At 44.5% G+C, this 23,596-nt stretch overlaps 1 protein-coding gene across 2 annotated transcripts in view; it reads right to left on the bottom strand.

The window, feature by feature from the left end:
• Positions 1–23,596, bottom strand: part of LOC119442707 (cell division cycle protein 27 homolog) — a 44,359-nt gene that overhangs the window by 9,949 nt on the left and 10,814 nt on the right. The window contains exons 8-15 of one of the 2 annotated variants that reach the window (XM_037707674.2): positions 22,508–22,608; positions 19,478–19,800; positions 14,616–14,788; positions 13,856–14,008; positions 13,063–13,271; positions 11,363–11,480; positions 6,261–6,464; positions 1,580–1,733 (exon numbers count right to left, since the gene is read on the bottom strand). In XM_037707674.2, the coding sequence (XP_037563602.1) occupies positions 1,580–1,733; positions 6,261–6,464; positions 11,363–11,480; positions 13,063–13,271; positions 13,856–14,008; positions 14,616–14,788; positions 19,478–19,800; positions 22,508–22,608 (1,435 nt within the window). The remainder of the gene's footprint in view (positions 1–1,579; positions 1,734–6,260; positions 6,465–11,362; positions 11,481–13,062; positions 13,272–13,855; positions 14,009–14,615; positions 14,789–19,477; positions 19,801–22,507; positions 22,609–23,596) is intronic. The other variant, XM_037707675.2, reaches the window with a different exon arrangement.

Raw genomic sequence — 23,596 nt, 5'->3', positions numbered from 1 at the left:
GTCTCTGTAAATGTCAGCAAGAACGGTGACATCCTCCAGGCCACCAAGGCTATTGGACAAGTGGCACTTCAGAAATTCCTGACACAATTGAACATGGCAAAGCCTGTCATGCACAGTGCTGTGGTCAACCAGGCAACTGCGAAGACCCCTCGCTTGACATACCAGCAACACAGATCCAACTGCCTTGCTCAAGGTAGTGATTAATATGGCGCAACCACATTGATGTGGCACCAACAAGTGCTAAATGTGTTACAGTCGTCGACGGATTTTTTGGAATTAAAAAATTTGGGCTTGTTGGATATTCCGGACTTCATAAATGCACCATCAGGGTTCCCATAGAGCTAATGCTTTTTCGCCAACGATTTTTCGGACGAATTTAGGCCCCAAAGTTCGATTTTCTGGACTAAATCACTCGTTCCAAGCCACGCTACCTATTCTTGGAGGCCGCCAGGTTGGATTTTCCGTCAACTTGCCCAGGCTTGGCTTTCAGTGGCCCGCTCTATAGCCTCCAAGATTCGGAGACGCAAGCACGTGCCATTCTCCCGTCTCAGATGCCATGCCCATTTTTCTTTAGCTGATAAAACTCTCTAGGGGACGACACTTTCTCGTTTTCCAGCTTTTTTCAGTTAGCACTGTTGTCATAATAACTTTGCGAAATCCGTTTTTTATTTTTATTTATTTTCTTTAAAGTTCGGGTGCTATTTTGCACATGGTGTGTGCACCTGGGAGACGCGCGCAGCTTCGCATTTGTGTGATCGGCGCCGCCTCCTGTGCCTTCGCGAGAGCCAAGTGGTGCGAAGCGTGGCCTCCGCGATCAGCTCCGGCAGCGCGCCATTGCCGAGCCGTTATGGGGTTAGCTAGATTACACTTCTCCGCTGGGCTACGCGCCAAATGCGACGCCCGGAGCTGATCGCGGAGGCCACGTGCGAAGTAACATGGCTCGTTTCTTCGATCTCCATGGCAATCTTCGCTATCGGAGATCTCCAATGCAGTGACATCCTTGTCGACTGTATGCAGAGACGACGTCAGTTTTGCGCAAATCCAAGCAAATCTGATGGCCTCCAAGCGTAGTATGAGGCAAGACATTAATAAAGATTTTTTTATGCAACTCTAAGCCTAATACATTTTCTTTTTTAGGGTGAACGAGTTTTTCGGACTGTTCGATTTTTCAGACTATTTTTTGGTCCCCGCGAAGTCCGAAAAATAGGTCGGCGACTGTATAAATTCGGAGAAGAGAGACAGCTTGAAATGCAGAGCAACAACTAACATCTCGCGCGCTCTTGCATGAGGCAAAGCGGCAGTGGGCATGGAAAGCACAGCCAGCAGGCAAGCCGAGCCGCGGTGGCGCAACCCTTGGCACAATCCTCAGTGCGCTTTCTCGATATGCAAAGGCGTAGGTGGTACATGCAGGAGGGCCCCGCGCATGGTTGGAATCGCGGTGTTGCCTAGCGATTTAGCTTATTACAGTTTAAAGCCTCTCCTGCATTCTTGGCTTAAGCTGAATGTGAAGCTCTAGGCAAAAGACAGATGGGAAGGCATGCAAAAAATAATAATAAATAAAGAAGGAAACTGCACTTACATAGCTGCTGGACAGCGGTAATGTCCTCTTCGTCATGGCTGAAGCGCTTGTCGATGGACTCCTTTATCTGGTTGTTGGCACCCTTGGGGTCCAAGTCCATTGCCCACGAGAAGTTCATCAGGGCTAGGTGGGTGTTGCCCAACTTCTTGTGAACCTGCGTAAAAGGCACAACCAGAACTTGATGTCACGCACAAGATACTATCTCTCAATTTGTAGGGATTATGCTTTTAAGGCCATTTGCTGCACACGAAGCTGTAATTGCACCTTGAAGATGAATAGCCACACCAACATATCAAATTGCTCTTATCTTGCCAAAGCTTACGCAACGTTTTTGTGAGAGACAGAACAGCTTGGCTACTATGCTAAAGGTGCTTTTTAAAATTAATGTAAAGCACCAGCTTTTTCACTCGATTATTAATATAACTTCCAATTTTCAGATGATACAGGGGCCCCAGTCATCAGACAATGTTGCCACAAAATTCTGAGCAAAAAATTTTTCCTGTACAACCAGAACCAGGGTCTTTCAGTTTCACTAAGAACATGTAGTTTTTCCTTTGACTTTCTGAAGTCGCTTGCTACTTTTCGAGTTGGAACATTACAAAAAAAAAAAAGAACACTAATACAGAGTACTTAGAAATGTGTGAATAGGGATTCTTTTTGTTTCAGAACAAATATGAAGCAAATAATGATAGTGTGTTAATATTTTCGAATCAAAGCAAATATTTTAAAATCGAATATTGTATACATTAATATTAAACATATAAATTGAGTTAACTGTCAACGCTTGATTATGTCAACATAAAAATGGATTTGTCTAGCAGAACTAACACTTTTCCAATTATTTGAAAGACAAAGCAACTGGCAATAAACTAAACTTGTTTCTATATTTTTCTAACAAAATTTATTCTCTGCTGCTACGGTGACATTGCTAGGACCATGGTGCACTGCTGCATTAACGAGCTATTACTGTAAATGAACACAAGCAGATCTGTGTGTTCTGCAAAGAGGAGTTTCTTCCTTGTGGTTGCCGCACTTGTGGTTGCTGAAATGAGTCTTCAGCTTGAGATCTGTGTGAATTTTGAGCAATCTTTGACAACAGGTACTTCCCAATATTTCTAAAACAGAGATCGAGGTACTCTGAACGAGGCATCAAATGCACGTGAAGGTAATCCTCAACCTGTTCTAGTGGTTGTTGTCGGGGGTCTGCATTTGACGTGCTAGTAAAGGCCAGTGTGCCAAGAACATTCCCCACATCCCTGCTCACAAGCGAAGGCATGCAGCTGGCATTAGTTTCTTTGCTACTGTGTGGAAGAATGATCTTCTCCACAGCTGGATAAAGATGGTTTTTGAGCTAACGCCTCTAGTCTGCTTCAGTGTAGCACAGCGCTTTCAACCTAGGGTCATACGAGCTCTGCAGTGTCCCCAAACTGTAACTTCGTTCTCCGTAGAAGGTTTGTTGGAAATACAGCATCTTCACCATTACTTTGACAGTGACGAGTCAACAGAATCTTCATAGAGTGCAAAAGTGTTACAACTTAAGAAAGTTTCAGCCATTTTTCGTAACAAGATTTCTGTGTTGCTTGGTCAACGCTCTTCAAGGCTGACGTGACAGCAGCCATGAGGCGTGACTCAATTTTGTGTAAACCTGTCCCGTTGGGACAGGTTTAGGACAGGTTTACACAAATGCCAGCCACGGCTATAGTAGACGACACATGTACTCGCTACACCACATTGAGGGTGACGTTGCTGTAGAAATTTACAGCCACGTCACCTTCTCACTCATCATGGCCTCTACCTGCTAGAGAAACTCAACCACCTGAATGGCGTCTAACCAATGGCAACGCTTATGTCTTGTGTCACAGATGATAACTGGCTGCAAAATGTCTTCTCACCCCAAAAAGGAAAGATCGGGCGTGATTTGGTGGGAACATAATGCATGATTTGAAGCCTGCCTGCACATCACCGACATGTACAATATAAAACATAGTGCGTGGAATGAATGCATCCAGTGAATTCATTTTTTGCAGCAGAGTGTGCAACTAAGTTCACCCCCTTGCGGCACACCAGCCTCTTGTGTGAATGGTCCAGACAAAGTATTGCCCACTCTTACATGGAATGTGCAATTAGACAGGTAGCTTTCAATAATGTTCAATATGTAACCACGGATACCCAGGGCAGAGAAATCTCGTAAAATTCTGAAGTGTCATGTGGTATCGTATGCTTTCTCAATGTCCAAAAATACAGATCAGTAAAAGCTCGTTAATTCGACACCCGTTAATTCGGACATTCGGATAATTCGGACGGCTCTATTGGTCCCGGCCAAAGTGCATGTTAGTCTATGGGACCAAACCTTCGTTAATTTGTCAGAATTCGGCCACATACCGCTTAATTCGGACAAATGCTGACGGCTGCCGCTACACGAAAGTGTGGTAAAGCTGCGCTGGCAACACTGAAGTGAAACCGAAACCTGAGAGGCATCGCCATCATCATAAATTAATGGGGGCGATCGCGGTGTCACCGAACGTCGATATCTTCTTTCTTCGCTCCACTGCGCCTTCGACACCATTTTCCCTTGTGTTGCCTAGTCGGCATCATCTCTTGCAGAGTTTTTTTTTTTTTTCGTTGTAACCTTGTTTTGCATGCCACCACCATCGTGCGCTACAGAGATGGCAACGCCGGCAAAGTGGTAGAAGTACGAAGCCAAGACCTTGGCGACTAAGGTGGAAATTTTGCAGGCTTTGAAAAACGGCGAATCGCGACAGCACGTTATGAGCAAGTAAGACGTGAAGCGGAGCACGTTGGGAACGTACGTGAAAACTGAACAACAGATTCTTCAAGCCTTTGAAAGCGAGAAGTTTCATGCATCAAGAAAGCAGTTGTGAACCGCAGCTCATCCCCAGCTCAAAGAAGCTTTGCTCCGATGGGTTACTGACTGTCGCAACGCGCATATGCCTTTGAGCAGACCTCTCATCATGGCACAATGTGAGAAGTACGTTGCAATGATGAACATTGAATCGTTCAGAGCTTCAGAAGGGTGGTTCGCGAGGTTTCGGGAGAGACACGAACTCGTCTTCAGAAGTGTGTGTGGCGAAAAAGCCAGCAGTTGACGAAAACGTGACCACCCAGTGGAAAAATGTGAAGCTGCTTGAACACGTCGCCGCATATGAACCAAGTGATGTGTTCAATGCAGACGAAACTGTTCTATTTTTCAGAGCTCTGCCCGACAAGACGGTGACTTTCAAAGGGGACCCATGCATTGGTGGCAAGAAGTGCAAGCACAGGATAACTGTGCTTCTTGCCGCCAATATGACTGGCACGGAGTGCTTGCCACTTGTTGTATTGGGAAGGCGCATAAGCCCACGTTGTTTTAAAAACCTCAAATGCCTTCCTGTCGAGTACAGAGCGAACAGGAAGGCTTGGATGACCTCGGACATTTTTCGAGGCTGGCTGCACCAGTTATACTGACACTTCACATCTAAGGACCGCAAGATAATTATGATTGCTGACAACTGCAGTGCGCATAACTGTACAGTCGAACTGAAGAGCGTCAAGGTAGCTTTTTGGCCGCCAACACTACATGTGCCCTTCAGCCCATAAACCAGGGTATCATTCACTACGTGATGTCAAAGTACCGAAAGCACCTGCTACAGCGAATGATCTTATGCTCAGAAGTTGGAAAGCTGTATGAAGTGGACTCATTCAACGTAGTGCACATCATCGCCCAGGTGTGGAAAAATACACCTCCGCAAGTCATCGCTAACTGTTTTCGGCACAGCGGTTTTGTGAGGCCTGAGCATGCGGCAGTAGCCGACGAGGTGTGAGCAGAGTCCACCGACGATGGCTGCCCGACCTTCGATGCTGTCCTTCCCACAGATGTGACCCTTCAGGACTACATCGCAATTGATCATTGTGTCGCCCCGGCTAGTCTCCTGACCAATGAAGAAATTATTAATGATGTCATGGCGCCCAGGAAGACCATGATTCAGACGTAGAGTCATGCGAGGAGGTGCAGCCGCGACCTCATCGCATCTCACGAGAATTCACGGAGGCGCTTTTGATATTGGAGGACGTTTGCCTGAGCACTTCTGACAGTTTGCGTGCTGTTGGCCACTTGGAAGAGTTAAGAAAAATTGTTATGTCAGCTGGAACCTACGCAAAAAAGCAGACGGCTATTGCAAAATACTTCAGTAAATAAAGGTATGCTTCTCCAACTTGGTTTTAATGTTTTTCCTGTTCATTCGATAATTCGGCATTCGAATAATTCGGACATTTTTCCCGGTCCCGTGAAATCCGAATTAACAAGCTTTTACTGTAAGTACTTTTCATATGAAGGTGTCCCTAATATTTTCCTCAATGAGTAGCAGATGGTCGGTTGTTGATCTGCCTTCCCTCAAACTACATTAACATGAGTCGAGCAAAAAAAAGAACAAATAACCCTAACATCCTTAACATCAATACAAAATCAGAGCACGCAAGCTAGATTTTATGTCTGACACTCAAGCTCTGTCTTCTCTATGTGCAATGACAATTGACAGCAAAGCTGTTATTTCAACTAGATGCAGATACACTCTGAAGTGACAAAAATTTGAGAGAATCATTAGAAAAGCCACGAAAAAAATTGCCAATTGAAACAGGCTGTCATCAGCTTTGTAACAAGACACCCCAGTTGGCCAATAGTTACCTTTCCACTAAGGAAATACACTAGCGACTCCTTGGGCACAAGCTGCTTCAGCTCATCTAACTCCTTGAGCGCCTCCTGGTAGCGATCCACCGAGAAAAAGATGGTAGCTCGCTGAAACTTGCAGAGTGGATTTTTGGGTTCCATCGAAATGGCCCTGTTTAGAGTCAGAATGGACTCATCTGTCCTCTTCAAGGAATGCTGCACCTGTGCGCAAAACAGAAAAAAAAAAAAGAAATCATGTGGCAATCCTGCTCAAAAATAGAGAGACTATTTATGCATGTACAGTCAAACTCACTTATAACGATTCTGGATATAAGGAATTAGCAGTTATAACAATTACATTTCACTGCACATACGATTTTCTGACCCTACCTATGGAAACTGTGTCCAGATACAGTTAAACCTCGATAACTAACTTCAATGCAATGAAATATTTAATTTACAACTTTTTGTCCATAGAACACTATGTACAGTAGAACCTCGTTCATACGTTTCAGAAATTTAAAAAAAAAAAGCTCAAGGAAAACCGTACTAACCGAGAAAACGTACGATCTGAAGTCACTAAAAAATATGAGAGTCAACTGCAGTTGACATCTATGTAATGTGAAGCGTTGCGCGAAATGTTGCAGCTTGAGACGCCAACGCAGGCTGAGCTGGACGGGCTAGCTGGAGGGGCCTGAGCGGCCCGAGACGTTCATTATTGTTTTTGCGGCAATGCTTATGTTTGCGCTCCTCTAATTTGGCCTGGGTCAGCAGTCAAAGCAAAATCGAGCTGGTGGGTGGCGCCGGAAAACGATGGCGCCAGAGCGAAACAGGAAGTTCACTTCACGCCACCTGTAGCATTCAGCAGCACATTTGGGTTATCACCAATTAAATACATGCTGTACGCTTCCAAAAGCACTATGCCCCACATGCTATGAAACAGATAGGTAAGGATGTTATCACAATAGGGTTGGCGGTGATAGCTGTGAATACAGCATGCGACGACCGGGGAGGCGATTTGCTGGTACCAGAATGGGAAGCTGAGTGTGCGCCGGCATTTTCATGCGAGATGGCCAGTCGAGTATTGCGGGCAAGCTGCTGCAGCGGGCAGCTACTCTTTACGATCACACATGCCTATCGCCTTTTCTCATTTACATGGGATCTAGCGGTAGGAAAATGTATCATACGATTGCAATTTGGCGTTGTACTAAACAGTGGTGCCACACGATCGTGTTTTCTGGGAACGTATGAAATGGTAAAAAAAGAAGCGCAATTGCATTGGGTAATTTTTTGTGTTCACTAACTCGAACGTTAGTGCCGGGAAATCGTACGTAATGGGATCTTATCAAAGAGGCTTTCCTGTACTTTCAACCTCAATACCAGTTAAACGTCGATATAACAAACTTCAATATAACAAAATTCTTGATATAACTAGTATTTAACATTTTATTTCTTGTGTATAGAACACCATGTATTTAGAACCTCAATATACTGAAGTATGTTTTGAAGTGTGTTTATACACTACTTGAATATAACGAAATTTCACTGCTGCTGTGAAGGAACACCGAGACATTAAATGAAAACTTCCACGGATACAGATGGTCAAATGATTGAATTTCAAGTAGCTGCTTGCGAATGCACCTCTCAAATCAGGCACTGTGCGACTAACAGAGACCACAGAAGCGAAGACGTCATTTTATGTAAAAAGTCCAAGTGCATTAATATCCTACAGCATCCCGCACGCTGTGCACTTTGGGTGCGAGGGTGAGCCAAGGATGATGGCTTGAGTTCGTGGTACACATGAGGGGAGGGGGGGGGGAGGAAGTGGGGGTAGTGCAACCGTGGCAGTGCATGTAAGAAAATCCATCAGCGACAGCAGTTTCTTACAAAAGATCAAGTTCCAATATAACAAAATTTTTATATTATGAAGTAAATTGCCGATTTTACCAAGTTTGTTATACCGAGGACTAACTGTATAACGAACATTTTCAAAAGCACCGTACAATTACAATTAACACTTCAAACCTGATCACATTAAAAGGAAGGCGCATGCAAAGTTTCGGAGCAACCGAAGCGCAACTGAACTGGGCAAAAAGCAGTGCATCCCCCGAGCGAGGGCCGCACTCGGATTTCAGAAACTGTGACATAAGACTCTTTCAATCATGTCAGGGTAACCATGCTTTCAAGGCATATCTCAGGTGTGCTTCACGGCTAGGCAGTACAGCTGTGGTGCGCTCCAAGATACGTGGTAGGCGTGCCAGTGCAATCTTGAAGGCCATGACAACGGCACTCTCGTTCTTGTGCAGTTATCCATGCGGCACCATGCGGCAACGTGTGCACTATGCCTATTTGGACAATTTGTACCAGTGGCAACACACGTTATCTTATTGTTGCTGTCAATACTCATGCGGTCCAAGTTAGTGTGAACACGCCACGACGTGGCACAGCTATGCAAAGTCAAAAGGAATCAGCAATTACTACGCCGTTATCGAGAGATTGCGGTTCGCGATGGCTTTCTCCCTTTCGAACTTCATACTTTTGCGGCCAAAGTGACATAGAAAACGTAACTTCACAACTCTCGGTGCACGTGTGGCTGATGCTGCAGCCGTAGTGGCAAGACCTCTGCAAAATGCCAGCATGCTGCAGTAGTTTACACTTCCAGCCGACTAGAAGGGTTCATCATTGCATGCAGAATCCACTCATGCCCTACTGATAGTAAAATATATCACAAGCTCTTGAAAAAAAAAAAAAATGGTGGCAGCTGCGCTCGTAGTTTCGAAATGGCAAGTGATCGAAACCGGCTGGGCGCTGTTTATAAAGAGCTATGATGCCGGATTTCGTTCTTTAGATGACGCTTTTAACGGAAACTTGCACCTAAATGCTGGTAGAAGCCAAAAACAAAAATGAAGATAATGAAAATCCGAATTTCGGACCAAAATGGTGTCGAATCTAACTACCAACGCCAGCTTCAGTATCGTTCATTTTTGTGCATGTTGAAGGGAGAGTTCACATACAACGAACTACTCATACAACGACCACATTTCGCAGAACTATCAAGTTTGTTATAAACAGGTTCGACTGTGTAACCCGTCCCTGCATTTAATCTGTGTTTTCAACTACAAATCTCAGAAAAGCAGGAAAGATATCTACTCATAACTAGAGACCGGATTTTAGGCAAATGCCTTTTTTGTTCCTTGCGCTCCTAACGCCCCACTTTGATATATGAGCATGAATTAGAGGTTAAGAAGGGCTTTTATAATGTTTTTATAGTGCCTATAAATGCCTATTTTGGCGTTTGTGCCTAAATGCTTATAAATGCCTATTTTCAATATCGGCGCCTATATTAACACTATTTAGCCTCAAGTTTCTCTTTCGAGTGCAGTTAGAGACCGTTATTCATGTTACCGGGCAACACTGACTTTTCGGAACTCTATGGGGTTCAACATAGTCCTTTAGTTCTACCAATTCCCGGAAAACAACTGCTAGCACCATTGAAATGGGACGCGCCGGCCAGCATACGCCGCCGCGCTGACATTGCGCGAGCGGTTGGCAAATGTGAAACTGCGGAGAGCCGTCAGGGAAAAGGAGAGTGAAGAGCAAAAGAAGAAGGAAAAATGTTATGTGCACGCGGCTTTTGTTTTATTGTTGTTTTTTTTTTGTAACTTTTATTGGTCGGTGTCCTTCTTTTTACCTTTCTTCATGGCTTTTGTTTTGTTTGTAATTTACTCTTTAAGGTGTTCACCGCCGTCGGGCGTTCCTTCTCAGCCTACGAGATCATTCTCAGTGACAAGACGCACAATTTTGAATCCAAAAATCTGGAGATGGTGGTAGTTTGCTATTGTTTCCACAATCTTCACAGTGATTCTTAGACTACGTTCCGCGTGCTCTCTAAACAGATTTCTTCAAACATGTGCACTTCAAATGGGCGGAAGTGTATTTGGCAGTGTTGGGACGTCTGGCCTGTACAATTGGGATGTCATTGTATATGAGGAAATTGCGAAGAGTGGTACCTAACAGTCCTCATGTAAGAACATGCTAATTTCTTAATAAATCGTAGTCTCTCTTGCATTTGTTATGTGTCTGTTTTTGTTGTGTCTGTTTTTGTTGTTTGCCCAGCTTTCAAGTATTCTTTTTCATGCCTGTTTCACTATATGCGACGCTCGAGTACTGTGGCCATTGAGCATGAATATGAGCAGTGTGCTTATTGAATGAAGCCACCATCATCATTAGTCCAGCAGTATTATGGGACAATTGCACGGCTATGTTCAACTGCTGGCACCTTTGTGCCATCATAGACAATAACATTTCTTGTTTTCCTATCGTAGATATAGGCTGCGCACGTCTTCGTTTGAAATTATTTGCATTTATGTAAAAATTTATTGTGCCTATATTTACGACGTTGGAGGCCTAAAACATTGTTTTGCCTGCCTATTTTTGGCACCTAAAACGCGCTTTTTAATGCCTAAAGATCCCGCCTCTACTCATAACCAACAGAAAAATCTGCACATGACACCTTTCAAATCTTTGCTAAAGCAACCTGGCCCAATAATGATCACAAGGCAAAGCTTCAAAACAATCTGCTTTGTATGTTTAGTCATCACCACTTCCACTGCTGCTCTCTCTGTTGAAGCATGGTGCAGCTTCAGGGCAATGCAGGGCCAAATTTGAATGCAAATTTTGCATTCAGGCAAGGCTTTACAGTAATGCACTGGGCATAAGCATGAAGCCACATATCAAGGCAAATTTCACTTTTAACACACACTACCCATTTCATTTTTGCTTCCATTCATCAAATTTTTTTGCGCAGGTTGTATATGCTAAAATATGGCATTCGCTTGCCAGAAAACGGCCGAAACAGTGTGCTCGAAGTATTGCATCAAAGGCTATTCAGCACCACATGAATACACGTTTCCACATCAACCTAGCACAGCACGACCGATCTATTGCAGTGAATATATGCTGACCCTCAAAACGTATGCAATGAGACGCCAGCGTTGGGAACATGTAAGAACTACCTAAATTTTTCAATAAGCATCACCCACATCTCACTTGTATAAGGTTCACAAGCATACACACTTTGCACTAACACAAATGCAGACAGTGGCACACGTGAGACGTACCACTGCAATGTGGCAAAGAAGCACAGAGCTCTGCGGGTTGATTTGTAGTGCTCGCTTGAAGTGCAGCTCTGCCAAATGAAACTGTTCCTGCTTGTAGTAGATCATACCTGCTCCATACCTGGACAGGCACAGGAAGAAAGCAATGGTCACACACAAGGGCAACGCACACATCTCTGCAAGTTATACAAGGTGCTGACAAAGTTCAAATATTCTTGACAGACAAATTCCTTCAGATTAAATGATGCAATAAAATTATCTTCATCTACGCATGCCTACGCTGTTACCACTCCATTTGCAATGGTGGCATATGCTGCAGTTCTCCTTTGGGACTCTGCTTGCCTTTGCAGATGTTAGTGGGACACGAAAAAGATACAGCCATCGACAAAATTTTCGGACTTGCTCAATTTTTTGGAAACTGCCACTTGCTCCACAAAACCAATTAATAACAATAACCAAAAGTTTAGACACCACATGGCTTCTCGCTTAATTTTTCAAACACAATCTGTGCTCGCAATGTCACAAGCATTGCAATCATGAACAATGTATAACTGCTCTTCAGTTTGTCACCTGCAGTATCCCCTTGATTGGCAATGCCATTTATTGGCTTTTTGAGTGCTGTTAAGTAAAAATATGTTGACTCTGCACCAAACTGCATGTTTAGGTCAGTGATGAAATAGTTCTGGTTAGACCTAGTGACACTGCAAGTGCAGTCATGAGAATAATTCACCGCCAGCAAAGCGTGGTGGTGCATGATAAGCTGTCATGGAAAGCTTGCAGCTCAGACGTAAGTACGAGTAGTTGCCATTGGTCATTGTGCTCAAGATTATGCGTGTGGCCCGGTGTGAAAGCTGTGGACGTGGCATTGAGGTAAGGGGCCGACTGGCTGGCAAGTGCTACAAAGCACCTGCCAAGTTGTTCTGTGCACTTACTGGATAGACTACAAAACCTCACATGCCGAGAGAAAGTTTCAAACTGAATTTGCACACAGCATAATTTCCAGCAGCATGCAGTCAAGGCTGTCTGAAACATCTGCACTTTGTGGCATTGCAACAACGTGTGACCCACAATAGGCTGCGTGACAGGCAAATGTGAAACACCCCAGTAGCTTCAATTACCACGAAACTTCTAAATCAATATTGTTTCATTGAAACAAACAGAGTGCAAGAAAGTCTAAATGAGTTCTTTATACTACTGGCAAAAAGAAACTTGTGCAGATCCCGTGTACTGCGGGAATCAATGTTATGCAAAGCCTTTTGCAGGCGGCTGGCTATCTAACATTCTTTGAGCCTCTTCAGTTACCAGATGGGCAAACATGTTTATGTAAAATGAGCAATTGGCTGTGTTATGCAAGGCTCCGTGTGACCACAGAATCAAAACGATGACATCACGACATGTATGTCATGCCATGATGACATCCACTTAAGAGATGACTATGACAGCATCATGACCTATGAGGCTAGATCACAACATGCATGTCATGTCATTTATGTCATGTCATGCATATCCAGATATATATGCGGTTAAAAAAAACAACCATGGTGGCATCATGACGGCGTAAGAAGCTAGACAAATAGATAGACTCAAAGTACCTAACATAGGCAAAGAATGCTTCGCATTAAATAAAAAAAAACAAGAATAATTATCCCCTTCAAGAAACTGTCGGCAGGTGAATCGGTTTAAACTGCACTTGTCAGGCATACCAGGCATTGTAGTGGCGAGGGTTGACCAACATGGCACTGCGGAAGGCAGACAGGGCCTGCTCCATTTCTTCCATGGCTGTCAACTCATGGCCGAGTAGCGTGTATGCATAGACAAAGTCCGGGTCTGCCTGAACTGCTCTCTGCAGGAAGCGCACTGCTGTCTCGTGCTCCCTCTGCAGACTGAAGCAGTTGCCGGCCGCACAGCATGTCTACACCACAGCGAGAGAGAAGCAATGCATCCGAGATCAACAGGCATGACAGTAGTTAACAACCACATCAAACTGACAACCATGAAAACAAGGAAAGCATAGAAAAAATGATATTATTAATTAAATTCTGGGGTTTTGTGTGCCAAAACCTCAATCTGATTATGAGGCATGCCGTAGTGCGGGACAAACAATTTTGACCGCCTTGGGTCCCTTAACGTGCACCCAAATCTCAGTACATAAACGGGGAAAAAAATGGTTTAATTGCAATGTCAAATTAGAAATGTAACAATTTTTTGCAACAGACCTCGTACGCCTTTAATAATAATTTTTAAAAAAGCATCACCATACCTCCTTACCATACCAGCGGCGCGTCGGCATGCGGAGCGGGTGCGGACGCGGCGGTGAGCGCTGTGTGAGCGCTGTGAGCGTATCGTAGCGATGAGACCACAAAGTAAAACACTACAATCAAACAAAGTTCAACTGCAGCTCCAGAGAGGAAGTTGTTCCCCTACAAGTTCCTTCTCTTTTGCTTACATCATATCAAGAAGCTACCAAATCTCAAGTCTCATGGGGCAATCACGCACCTCTGGCGCTGTCTTGTCCAGATCCATCATGTCTTGAGCGAGAGCAGAGAGGCTCACTTCCCTCTGCAGATGCCACAAGGCTGTGCTGTAATACTCCAGGCCCTGTAGCCGGTGTGGCTCGATGGACCTGAGAGTCTCGAAGGCACGGGCAGCCTACAAAAAGAACAGGGCAACCATCCACGTTTGCCCTCTTCAAACAATATCACTGCAGAACACCGAGATCTAACATGAAAGCTTGGTCCTGCTAGCTAGGCATGCAGGGCGACATTTAGCATCTGCCTGGTATGGTGCAGTGATGTCAAACTACCAGAAACTTCAATTGTGCTGCACGGAAACCATTCTGCACACTCCAGACAGATATGAACAAATTGTGCAGTCTACAGCTTAAACGCAACTCCAGCCAAATTTTAGTTCATTCAATTTATTGTTCTAAAATGAAAAGCACTGCCTACGAACTACGCACAAAGACCAAAACTAGCCTTGAATTTCTGCACGTTGTGAACTCTGCGTACGTTTCGTATGTCTCGAGTTCACAACACTGGGCATTAAGGGGTCAAGTTTTTTGAGGCCAATTGCAATACAAGAACTTCTAAGCACTTGCCCAAGTCGCTGCCACATGTTATTTCAAGCAAAAAACAATGCCTCTTTATGAAGATGCAGCTGAAAACAGCGAAGCCAATATAACAGCAAAGCAGCAAATAGACACCACTAAGCAACTAAGGCAGTCTTCCCACAGTCAGTAGGCAATATCAATGCTTGCCTTGTCGTACTCCCCCAGCTCAAAATGCGCCCTGCCCAGAGCAGCAAGCACCCAACCCGTGGAATACTGGTGGGGCTGCAGGGCTTCCAGCGCTTCGATGGCTTGTCGACACCTGTACTGGCCCAGGTAGAGTCGTGCCTTGCCCAGGTCTTGCAGCAGCTGCATCAGGCCCTCTGCAACAGCCAAAATGGCAGCTCATTCTTCAGTTGCTTGACATGGGTCTATGGCGGACATTCATCACCTTCTGCGGCTATGCCCATGGTAACTCAGGATATCAGGCACAAAATGGTCACGAAGGCCAAACTCGTTTAATTTTCCAGAGGACTACGCACATTGCATAATGACAATAAATGCGCTAACTCATTGCTACAGTACCTGCATCACACAAGGCTGCATACATTTACTCAATGCCCCTTTTTATTCTTTTTTTACTCCATATGCCTTGCAGCAAATACATAGAATAATAAAAAAATACATTTTTTTTAACCTTGTTGGTGCTTAAAGCCTTCATCTGATCTAGTTTCTTGCATTTTTCAGTTGTTCTTCATGATCAAATTTCCATTTGAGTGCGCACGCAGAACTGCTCGATGTGAGACCTCCATCTCTGAAAGCAGTGCAACCACTAACACGAGTCAATGAACACCCCTTATTTTCTCTCGACTTCTTATTTCTGTTTGTTGTCGTCCTTTCATCATCATTCATTTACACTGCCTTTAGAAATTATGCTTCTTTGTCAGCTTACGCAAATAAATAACATGTCAAACCTAGTGTGTTATTTTTCACCCCATCTCCGCATTGCTACTACCCTTTCATGGTTCACGTACAAACCGTGATGTCTGAGTATATGGTTGTCAAGTGTTAAGGCAAACATCTCCTTAATATTTAAGCCAGTGTATCATCAACATTTACTCTAAATTGCAAAGGGAAAAGTGGCTGATACAATATGTTAGCATCTGTTAATTAACCTCTCCCAACTAGAATCTTCTGTCACAAGAGAACTGCCTAGACCGCATTGCATGCGCTTGCTTGCGTAGTAGGAAGTAAAAAAATTATTCCACTCAATTTTTTGTAAAATGGTGAATTTCGCAGTGTTACAAAAAAGCTGGAAATGGACTTCAAGTACACAAAAAATATCATCATATTCTCACTTAAAGGGACACTAAAGGCAAACATTAAGTGAGCTAAAATGATAGATAAGTGCTCGAAAATCTCTAAGACGTCAATATTATTGCGAACAGAGCCTTAGTAATAGAGAAATTGAGGTAAGTGCAGGACATGATTAGAGACTAACCCGAGACATTCAAGTACTTGCCCAATTACGAAGGCATTCCTCATTTAAAATTCTATCACTAGTACTCAACCACTCGTTATAGAAACATCATTGTATTGCATTATAAGACTCTCCAGTTCTATTTTATTTTTAGAAAAAGTAACTCATTGACATTACCCTTGACAACAACGTAGGCGGTCAAAAGGTTTTGTTTTCACTCGGCTTGACGCCGCCCGCGCTTTCACATTTAAGTAGTTTCGTTATCGCGTAGTGCTGGGCTAGATTTGCGGGCTTGCGAAACTTGCACAAACTGCAAGTAGCAAGTGATTCCACTTCCATGTGATGTCACGGAATGCATGAACAGTCCACAGCACTTGACCAAGAGTAGCTGCGGCAGCGAATCCACTGCTTTGTCTTGGCTCGGTTTCTCTACTGCCGCGCATTTGCGTTTTGTGCAATAAAACCGTACTGCCATCTGTAGGGCGCCGTTTTACTCACCAAAGACAACAAAAGGCGGTGATGGTGTATGCAATGCCCCGCCCCCACTCCTCGGTTGGGTGGCGGGAGATTTGAATTGCTATAAAGGTATTCGGAGCCTTCAGATGCAATTTTCTCGTAAACTAAGTTTTTTCTTGGCACGAAACAAGCCACGTTCTGAATGGTATTAAACAGTCCACGTCGACTTGGTATTTGCCCTTTAATGTCCCTTTAAGCTTCCTCGGAGTGGTCACTTTTAATTTTAATCTCCATGCATGCAGCTTTGTTTTCAGAACAAAAGATGGCCGCATGCTATTTGTTGCAAGACAAGTACACATATGCCAAAGCACCTCAATCAATTTGAGGGTTTATAATCAGGATGTCGGCAAAATTTTGACAACCAGCTAGACGAGATTAGTGAAAAATTAATCGGCAGGCCCTTAAGTCAAAATTAAGCTGGTACCACTGCCTCCATCTGTACTGTACATCATCTCGTCAATTCTGTGCAGTGCAGCGAAAGATATGGGTCTCATTAGCCAACCAGAAAAAAGAATCAGGAGAAAGGTTCATCTACTGTCTAGCTCTGATTGCTTTCATTTCACCACTAAATGAATGAAAGCTTCACAGAAGGATTAACAGCACACAATGGGCGAGCCCTCATCTATTCTCTGGAACATGCGGCCGACTTTTGTTACGGATTTGGCTGACACATGCACTAACCTTTGCTGCACTCAAATGCAGTTGGCGAGGTAAAGCACAGTGACCTTGTTAATACTACATACCTGGCAGGAATGCACTATGGTTATGCATTAAACAGTAGTATGCACTGTCTGGCAAGTACTAATTTGCACCTTTTCATGTGCACCACCATCGACAAATTTTTAAAATGCAATGCCATAGTAAATGTCACCTAAAATATGCACTAAGAGGTTTCCAAAAAAAAAAATGGAAGATATTGTCCAGCAGGTTGCAGCGTCAGCCACACCCTGAGTCGAGGTGGTGCACATAGAGAGGCCTCTGCCAAAGTTCCCCCAAGAAATTTTTGAGGGGTGGACGTATTGCGACAGGTAAGAGGGGGGGTGGGTTTACACACACAAATAAGCAAAATGCGTGCCAATGATCAATATATAAATGACATAAATATAGGCTGATGATGATGATGATTCAAATTCATCTCAGTCAATTGGAGCACCTCCTGTATTCACATGGCAGCAGTAACGAATCGAGCAACGCTAGTATTTCTTCTTTTCGCTCACTTCTGTTGCTTTTATTTTTGCACAGCGAAATATGGCACTGTGTCTACCTGAAGCTCCAATTTCTCCTCTTTTAAGACTGTTTCAAAATGGTGGCTTTGCGTCAATGGAAAGCCACACGCTCTGCGGTGGCTAAGCTCATACGCTGAGCGCATGCACTCAGTAACTGACAGCCATGCACAGCCACGGCCACGCTAGAAAAGGAGATGCACGCCAACCTGCCTCTACTTATTCTCACGCTCTCTCCCTTTACATGCATTTGTTTGCGTTACTGCGAGCTCGCTCCCCTGCCCCCTTTCCCCTTACTCACGCAGGAAGACTGAGCTCATTAAGCCGCCATCCTTCTCGACGTCCCTCGCACGCTTACACTCACACCCAAAGCATACAGTGCGTAGGGCGTGAATGGATCTTATTGCATTTAGAATTTACACGGAACATGATGCATGAGCGATTTGAGAGGTGCTTTCACAAGCAGCCACATGTAAATTAACCTTTTGACCATCTGCATCCATGGATGTTTTTATTTATTCTTTCTATTCCTTTGCGACGGCAGTGAAACTTCATTATACAGTAGAACCTTGTTCATAATGTTTTAGAAAGCAAAGCGTCGTGTGAATTGTTGCAGTATGAGCCATGGCACGCCGACAGGCGTCGAGCTGATGCGACTCCGGTGGCCCGAGACACATTTTGTTGTTTTCCCATTGTGCACCGTTTTAAGATGGCAAAAGGAAAACAAAACAAATCGAGCTGGTGGGCGGTACCGGATGCCACCAGAGAGAAATGTGACGCTCACATTGCGCCACTTCAGCAGGTTTCACCGCTCAGTTTCCGTTGAAGCGATAGACCGCACGAACCTTAGCCCTCTGCGGCGGCTGCGCTTGCTGCCAGCGTTTTGACAGTCGTCTGCAGTCATTCAGTGTGATCTATTGATGTTTGCTCGTGCGCGCTGACACCACGCTTGTTAATTCAGTTAGTAAGCGAATGTGTCCAAGTTTATGCAGCCGATAAAACTACTATCCCTACTCCTTATAGCTCTCTACTAATTTGCTATCGCAATTGATGCTTTGCCCTTCGGGCGAAACTGAGACATTTAAAAAAAATTATTACTTTGTCTGCTTCATGCAAAGATTGTGGGTACTTGGACATTAACCTTTCAACGTTTGTAAATTTAAACGGATGCAAAACTCCCAGTCGCACGCTTCGATTCTCGGATACGCGTGGCTGCTTGGTCTACATGTTTTGCATACGTGCAGGGCTTGAAAATCGTTGTTTTGGTTATAGAGTGGTACCGCTTATAGTGCAGATATTCACGACTCCGGCGACTTACGTTATAAGCGGTCTGCACTGTATCGGGAATTTCATTATTTGAAGTTCGTTAATAGAGGTTTAACTGTATATGAATTTACAGCTTACCTGAAATTGTTACACTGCTTACCAGAGTTTTGCAGGTGTCCTACTCACAAATTATTTCAAAGGGGTGTAAAATAGATACAGTTTCTCCACTTTGCATGCATTATTTATTACATGCAGTTTATAGAATGTAAATTTTTGTCATTGCCGGGTTACAGTGTTGTAAATTTCCGTTTCTTGAAATTTCGTGATTTTCAACAATGTCTGAAAAAGTTTACGCAGTAAATAAAAAATATGTTTCCTACAGCCACTATATTTTCAGTTTTTTTTTTTTTCTTTAATACAGCAAAGTTCAATTTCAATGCAGTGGTTTTCATATGTATTTAGATAGGAACACCCGAGCTAAAGCATCCTTTTAACAAGGTTTTACTGCACAGGGGGTGCGTCACCTAACAGCAGACAACCCTCTGCATTACTACAGTGCGAAAAAGGGAAAACGAAAAGTGTCCTGCCTGCGGAGGCCCTCTGCATGCAGAGTGCAGTCTGGGCCAGGGACACGGGCAGCGGCTCTGGCTTGTTCATCTCGTTCAGCTCTCCCTCAGTGATGGCGCTTGTGTTGTTTGAGCCGGAGGTGGCCGTGTTGGTGCGCAGGGCCCCCCGGGAGGGTTTGCTCTTTTTGGACGAGGGCAGCCGAGCGGCCAGGCCCCGGATGGTCTTGGGCGACGAGCTGCCCTTATTGTTCTCCTTGACCGAGTTGGAGCTGCTGAAGAGGCGTGAGCTGCGTCGCACACTGCTCAGCCCACTGGGTGGAAAGCTGCAGGGCCAACAAATGACGCTGCAGGTCATGGACCTCTTTGATGAACACTCGAAGCAGGGGATCGCAAAAAGAAGTTGTGCACTTTGTTTGAGCTCTGAGAGCAGCACACAATTTGAAGCATAAAACCCATTTCTCTCACATTTCCTTTGCAAATGCAGCACTACCAATCAGCACATGTTCACCGCTCTTTCATGGAAAAGTATACAGATTTCTCCTTTCTGCCAAAACATATACGTGCAAGCAGGGACAGAGGGGCAGTCGAGCTCCCAAAATTTCCTTCTGCCCCATCATCACCCCGCTGCTACAACTATGAAGTAGAAATTTTATCAAGTGCCTTGCTGCACCCTAAACGGAAATGAAGAATCATGCTCTACGCCCTTTGGTGCCCATTTTCTTAAAAGCTTCTGGCGAGAATTTCATTAAACCACTTTCATATACATCTTGAAACTGCAGCGCGCACAATAAAAACGAGGACAATAAGGCAAAGGAACAGACAGGCGCTGACTCGCAACTCAGTTTATTTTTGGAGGGAAATTACACACACATATATCCAGTTTGACTAAAGTGAGCATGTGCAAGAGCATGCGGAATAGAAATAAAAATAATAAAGACATTTTGAAAAAATATATATACACAGAACTTCTACATATCTTAGCAACATCAGGTGGCGCTCAACAAGTTTCAAGATGAATAGCTACCCACTCGCCCAACTTTCAGTACCTTTACACTTTCATATAGTTCCGCATGCATCTGACTTCTTATTGGGGATGAATATGAATATGTTACTTAATTTCTTCCCTGTTAAACTTGAGAAGCAGTTAAGGCATAACTGCAATGTGCAATATAATGTACAAGGAGTAAAGTTCAGGTTCTTTTCGTACCACTCCTCTACCTGGGCGTCCGAGACGCACCGCCAGAGCCGGTCTACACAAGTAGAGTATGTACTGCCGCTAACGATAGCGGCGACGGGTTCGCGGGGTTGAAGTAGACACAGATATGACGAGAAAAAAAAACACACCTTCTATTTACAACTATTTACAAGAATTTACAAATGCAAGTACACATACAAGGCGGAACTGGTACACATAGGGAGACCGTATATCGACATAGTCGATGGCGCATAGCACCGTAGTTTTTCCAGAACGCTTGGACGGGGCAACGGGGCCACGTTTTCTACCCCTCGGTGCCCCGCCCCAAGCATTTACCACCCAATCGCCACCGAGTGGCTATGAGTGGTCTGCCGACGCACCAATCACGAATCCTGTGCTAGGATCGTCTTGTTCGCCGGCGCTTCCAGTATTGCGCTTCTTCCAAGCGCCCTTTTCTCCACAACCTTTGACGGTGTCTTTCTCCCTCTCCCTCAAAACAACATACAAATAAAAACAATGTTCCAAGAAAGGGGGGGGGGGGGTGACAGATGTATAGCATGCCTGCTCCCGCGCAAAACCACAGCGCCCAGCACAATGGGTTCAATAAAATCCTAACCAGCAGGCAGCACCTGCCAGCCAAAGTGATTGACCCCTTCCCTGCTCGCACTTCTTATAAAAACCGATAGGGTAGTAGCTGCGGGTCCTACGTTAATGAAAGCTGTCAACCGACACCTTAGGCCCTGTTCAGTAAATGCTTGCTCGGAGAAGCTTTTCAGGATGGTCAATTGGCAACGATCTCCGAAACGAAATGCAAGAACGGTTACAATGGGAAAGGTGCCCGAGTACTGCGTTCACGCTTTCTGTGCCCATTACACGCCCGGCACGCGCACATCAGGAGCCAGCGACGGTCACGGACATCTAAGCTTTTGCTGTCAGGGCAACTACACGCGATGTACGTGACAAAGCACCGATATTCCCTCTTCTTTAGGTCGCTTTGTGTACTCTTGGGTGCTAATGGCTTCGTCACGCACCCTCTACGCTTGCTCAGTGCGAGCCGGCTCTACTCGCCTCACCACGTGTCAAGTATAATTGGCATGTCACGAGCTGCGCCTCTGCCTAATCTCGGCACCGTTGCCGCGACGGGCGCCTATCACTGGCACTTAATCCTCCCATTGTATTTCGCTGGCCAAGCGACGATCAATGACAAAATGCGCTAGCTGTCTCTTCCCTTTCTTCGCAGCCGTTTCACTTGGCGAAACCAGGTTGAACAAAAACACCCATCTTAAGCCCTCCGAGCAGCAACTAGCTAGCGCTTCTAGCAGCAGGCTTACACAAGGGGTCTCAGGAAAACATTGGCAACAGTACAAAAAGCATGTGTGTAATTTATCGTTTGCAAGCCACGGCAAGTTGCCAAAAGCCTATTAAAAATCAGCCAGGAGATTCTTTGCTAGCCCTTCGGAGACATCGTGCTTGCGTATCGTACACACATACTTGATCACTAATTATTCTTCACCGATATCAGTGCATATGCTTAAGCTATATCGGACATAAAGTATTTTCATGTCAAATGTGACAGTAATAAGGAGGTTCAACTGTATTAAGCTTAAATCAAGTGCTAAAGTCATTCTACTGATGTTCGCATTTGTAGGGGATTCCTACGTTGAGAAAATCACAGTAAAGTGATGATTGCATATTAATTAACATTAAGACAAATGCTAAAAACATCACTTTTTTCCTTTTCTTTTACGGTAGCAATCGGCCTTTATCAGACAGCAGGAAGGTTCTTAAGCATAGCTGTTTGCTCGAGAAAGTGAAGCTAGGATTCCATCAAAATATGCACAAAGGAGGGTCAGTACCTGGTTGGAACAGGCGGCGTCTGCAGCAAGTTGTTGTTACTCGACTGGCTGAATATTTGGATCTTTGGCGTGTTCAGTCCCTGAGGCTTCCTCGCAAGGTTCTGCAAAGAATATGGCAAAACTAATTAGCATTCGACGCGATCAACCTTGAACGGCACAGATGTTTTCGTCGCATGCTTCTTCCACATGGTTTTAACCTCCTCAGACCCTACAAGATCCTAGACACATAACATAAAGTCAGTTCTTATTGCCAACCAATCTGTTACGAAATTTAAAAATTATGGCAGGGCCCATCTCACGATGATTGTCGACGTTAATGCGATTAGCATTGAAGCAATCCAGTGACACAGCATATTGCCACCGCCAATACGTGTGGTGTACGAGGCGCGTACGCGCGTAACCAGGCTCCTTTCTCACGCTCCCCACTAGACACGCTGTGGCATCTGGCAATGCCACCAAAAGTCTGCACGTGGCGCACGTCCAAATATATTTTCAAACAAGATTGCATATGCAAGGCAGGTTTGATTTCGCCCAGCACCAATAAAATTTTAAAACATTTTTGTTTTTTTGTAATTGAAAAGTAGCCCCATGCCCAAAGACCCAAGCTGGCATCAAAAAGGTTCAATGATGAGCAGCACATACCCAATAGCAGATACCCAGGGACCGAAGTTGGCATGAAAGCGGTTCATTGAAGAGCGTCGCATACTCAGTGTTACGTACCCAATGACCCAAGTTAGTCCAATGATTGGTTTCGAATCCGGTTCCCTGAGAACAGCAGTCTGATGTTCTACCCATTAAACAATGGACTACCCAGTGACCCAAGCAGGTGGGAAAATGATTAGAGACATAGATACAAATATATAGATAGATACCGGAAAGCGCACGAAAGAGTAGATTACCTAAGAATGCTAATCGCATTAAAAGTACTTTCCTGATCAGAGTCCACGAACACATGCTTGCATCAGCACCTCCATATAAGAGGAAAGGGCACATTTCTCCAGTTCGTTCCGATAAGAGATTTTTTTTTTTTCCCTAAACAAACATAGATCAAAGTTTAACATCCCATGGCAGATCCTCGCCTACACTCTT

The sequence above is a fragment of the Dermacentor silvarum genome, chromosome 2, assembly GCF_013339745.2.
Source record: "Dermacentor silvarum isolate Dsil-2018 chromosome 2, BIME_Dsil_1.4, whole genome shotgun sequence".
Taxonomy (NCBI): Eukaryota; Metazoa; Arthropoda; class Arachnida; order Ixodida; family Ixodidae; genus Dermacentor; species Dermacentor silvarum.
Note: the sequence above shows the minus strand (reverse complement) of the source record. Positions and strands in the feature narration are given on the sequence as shown.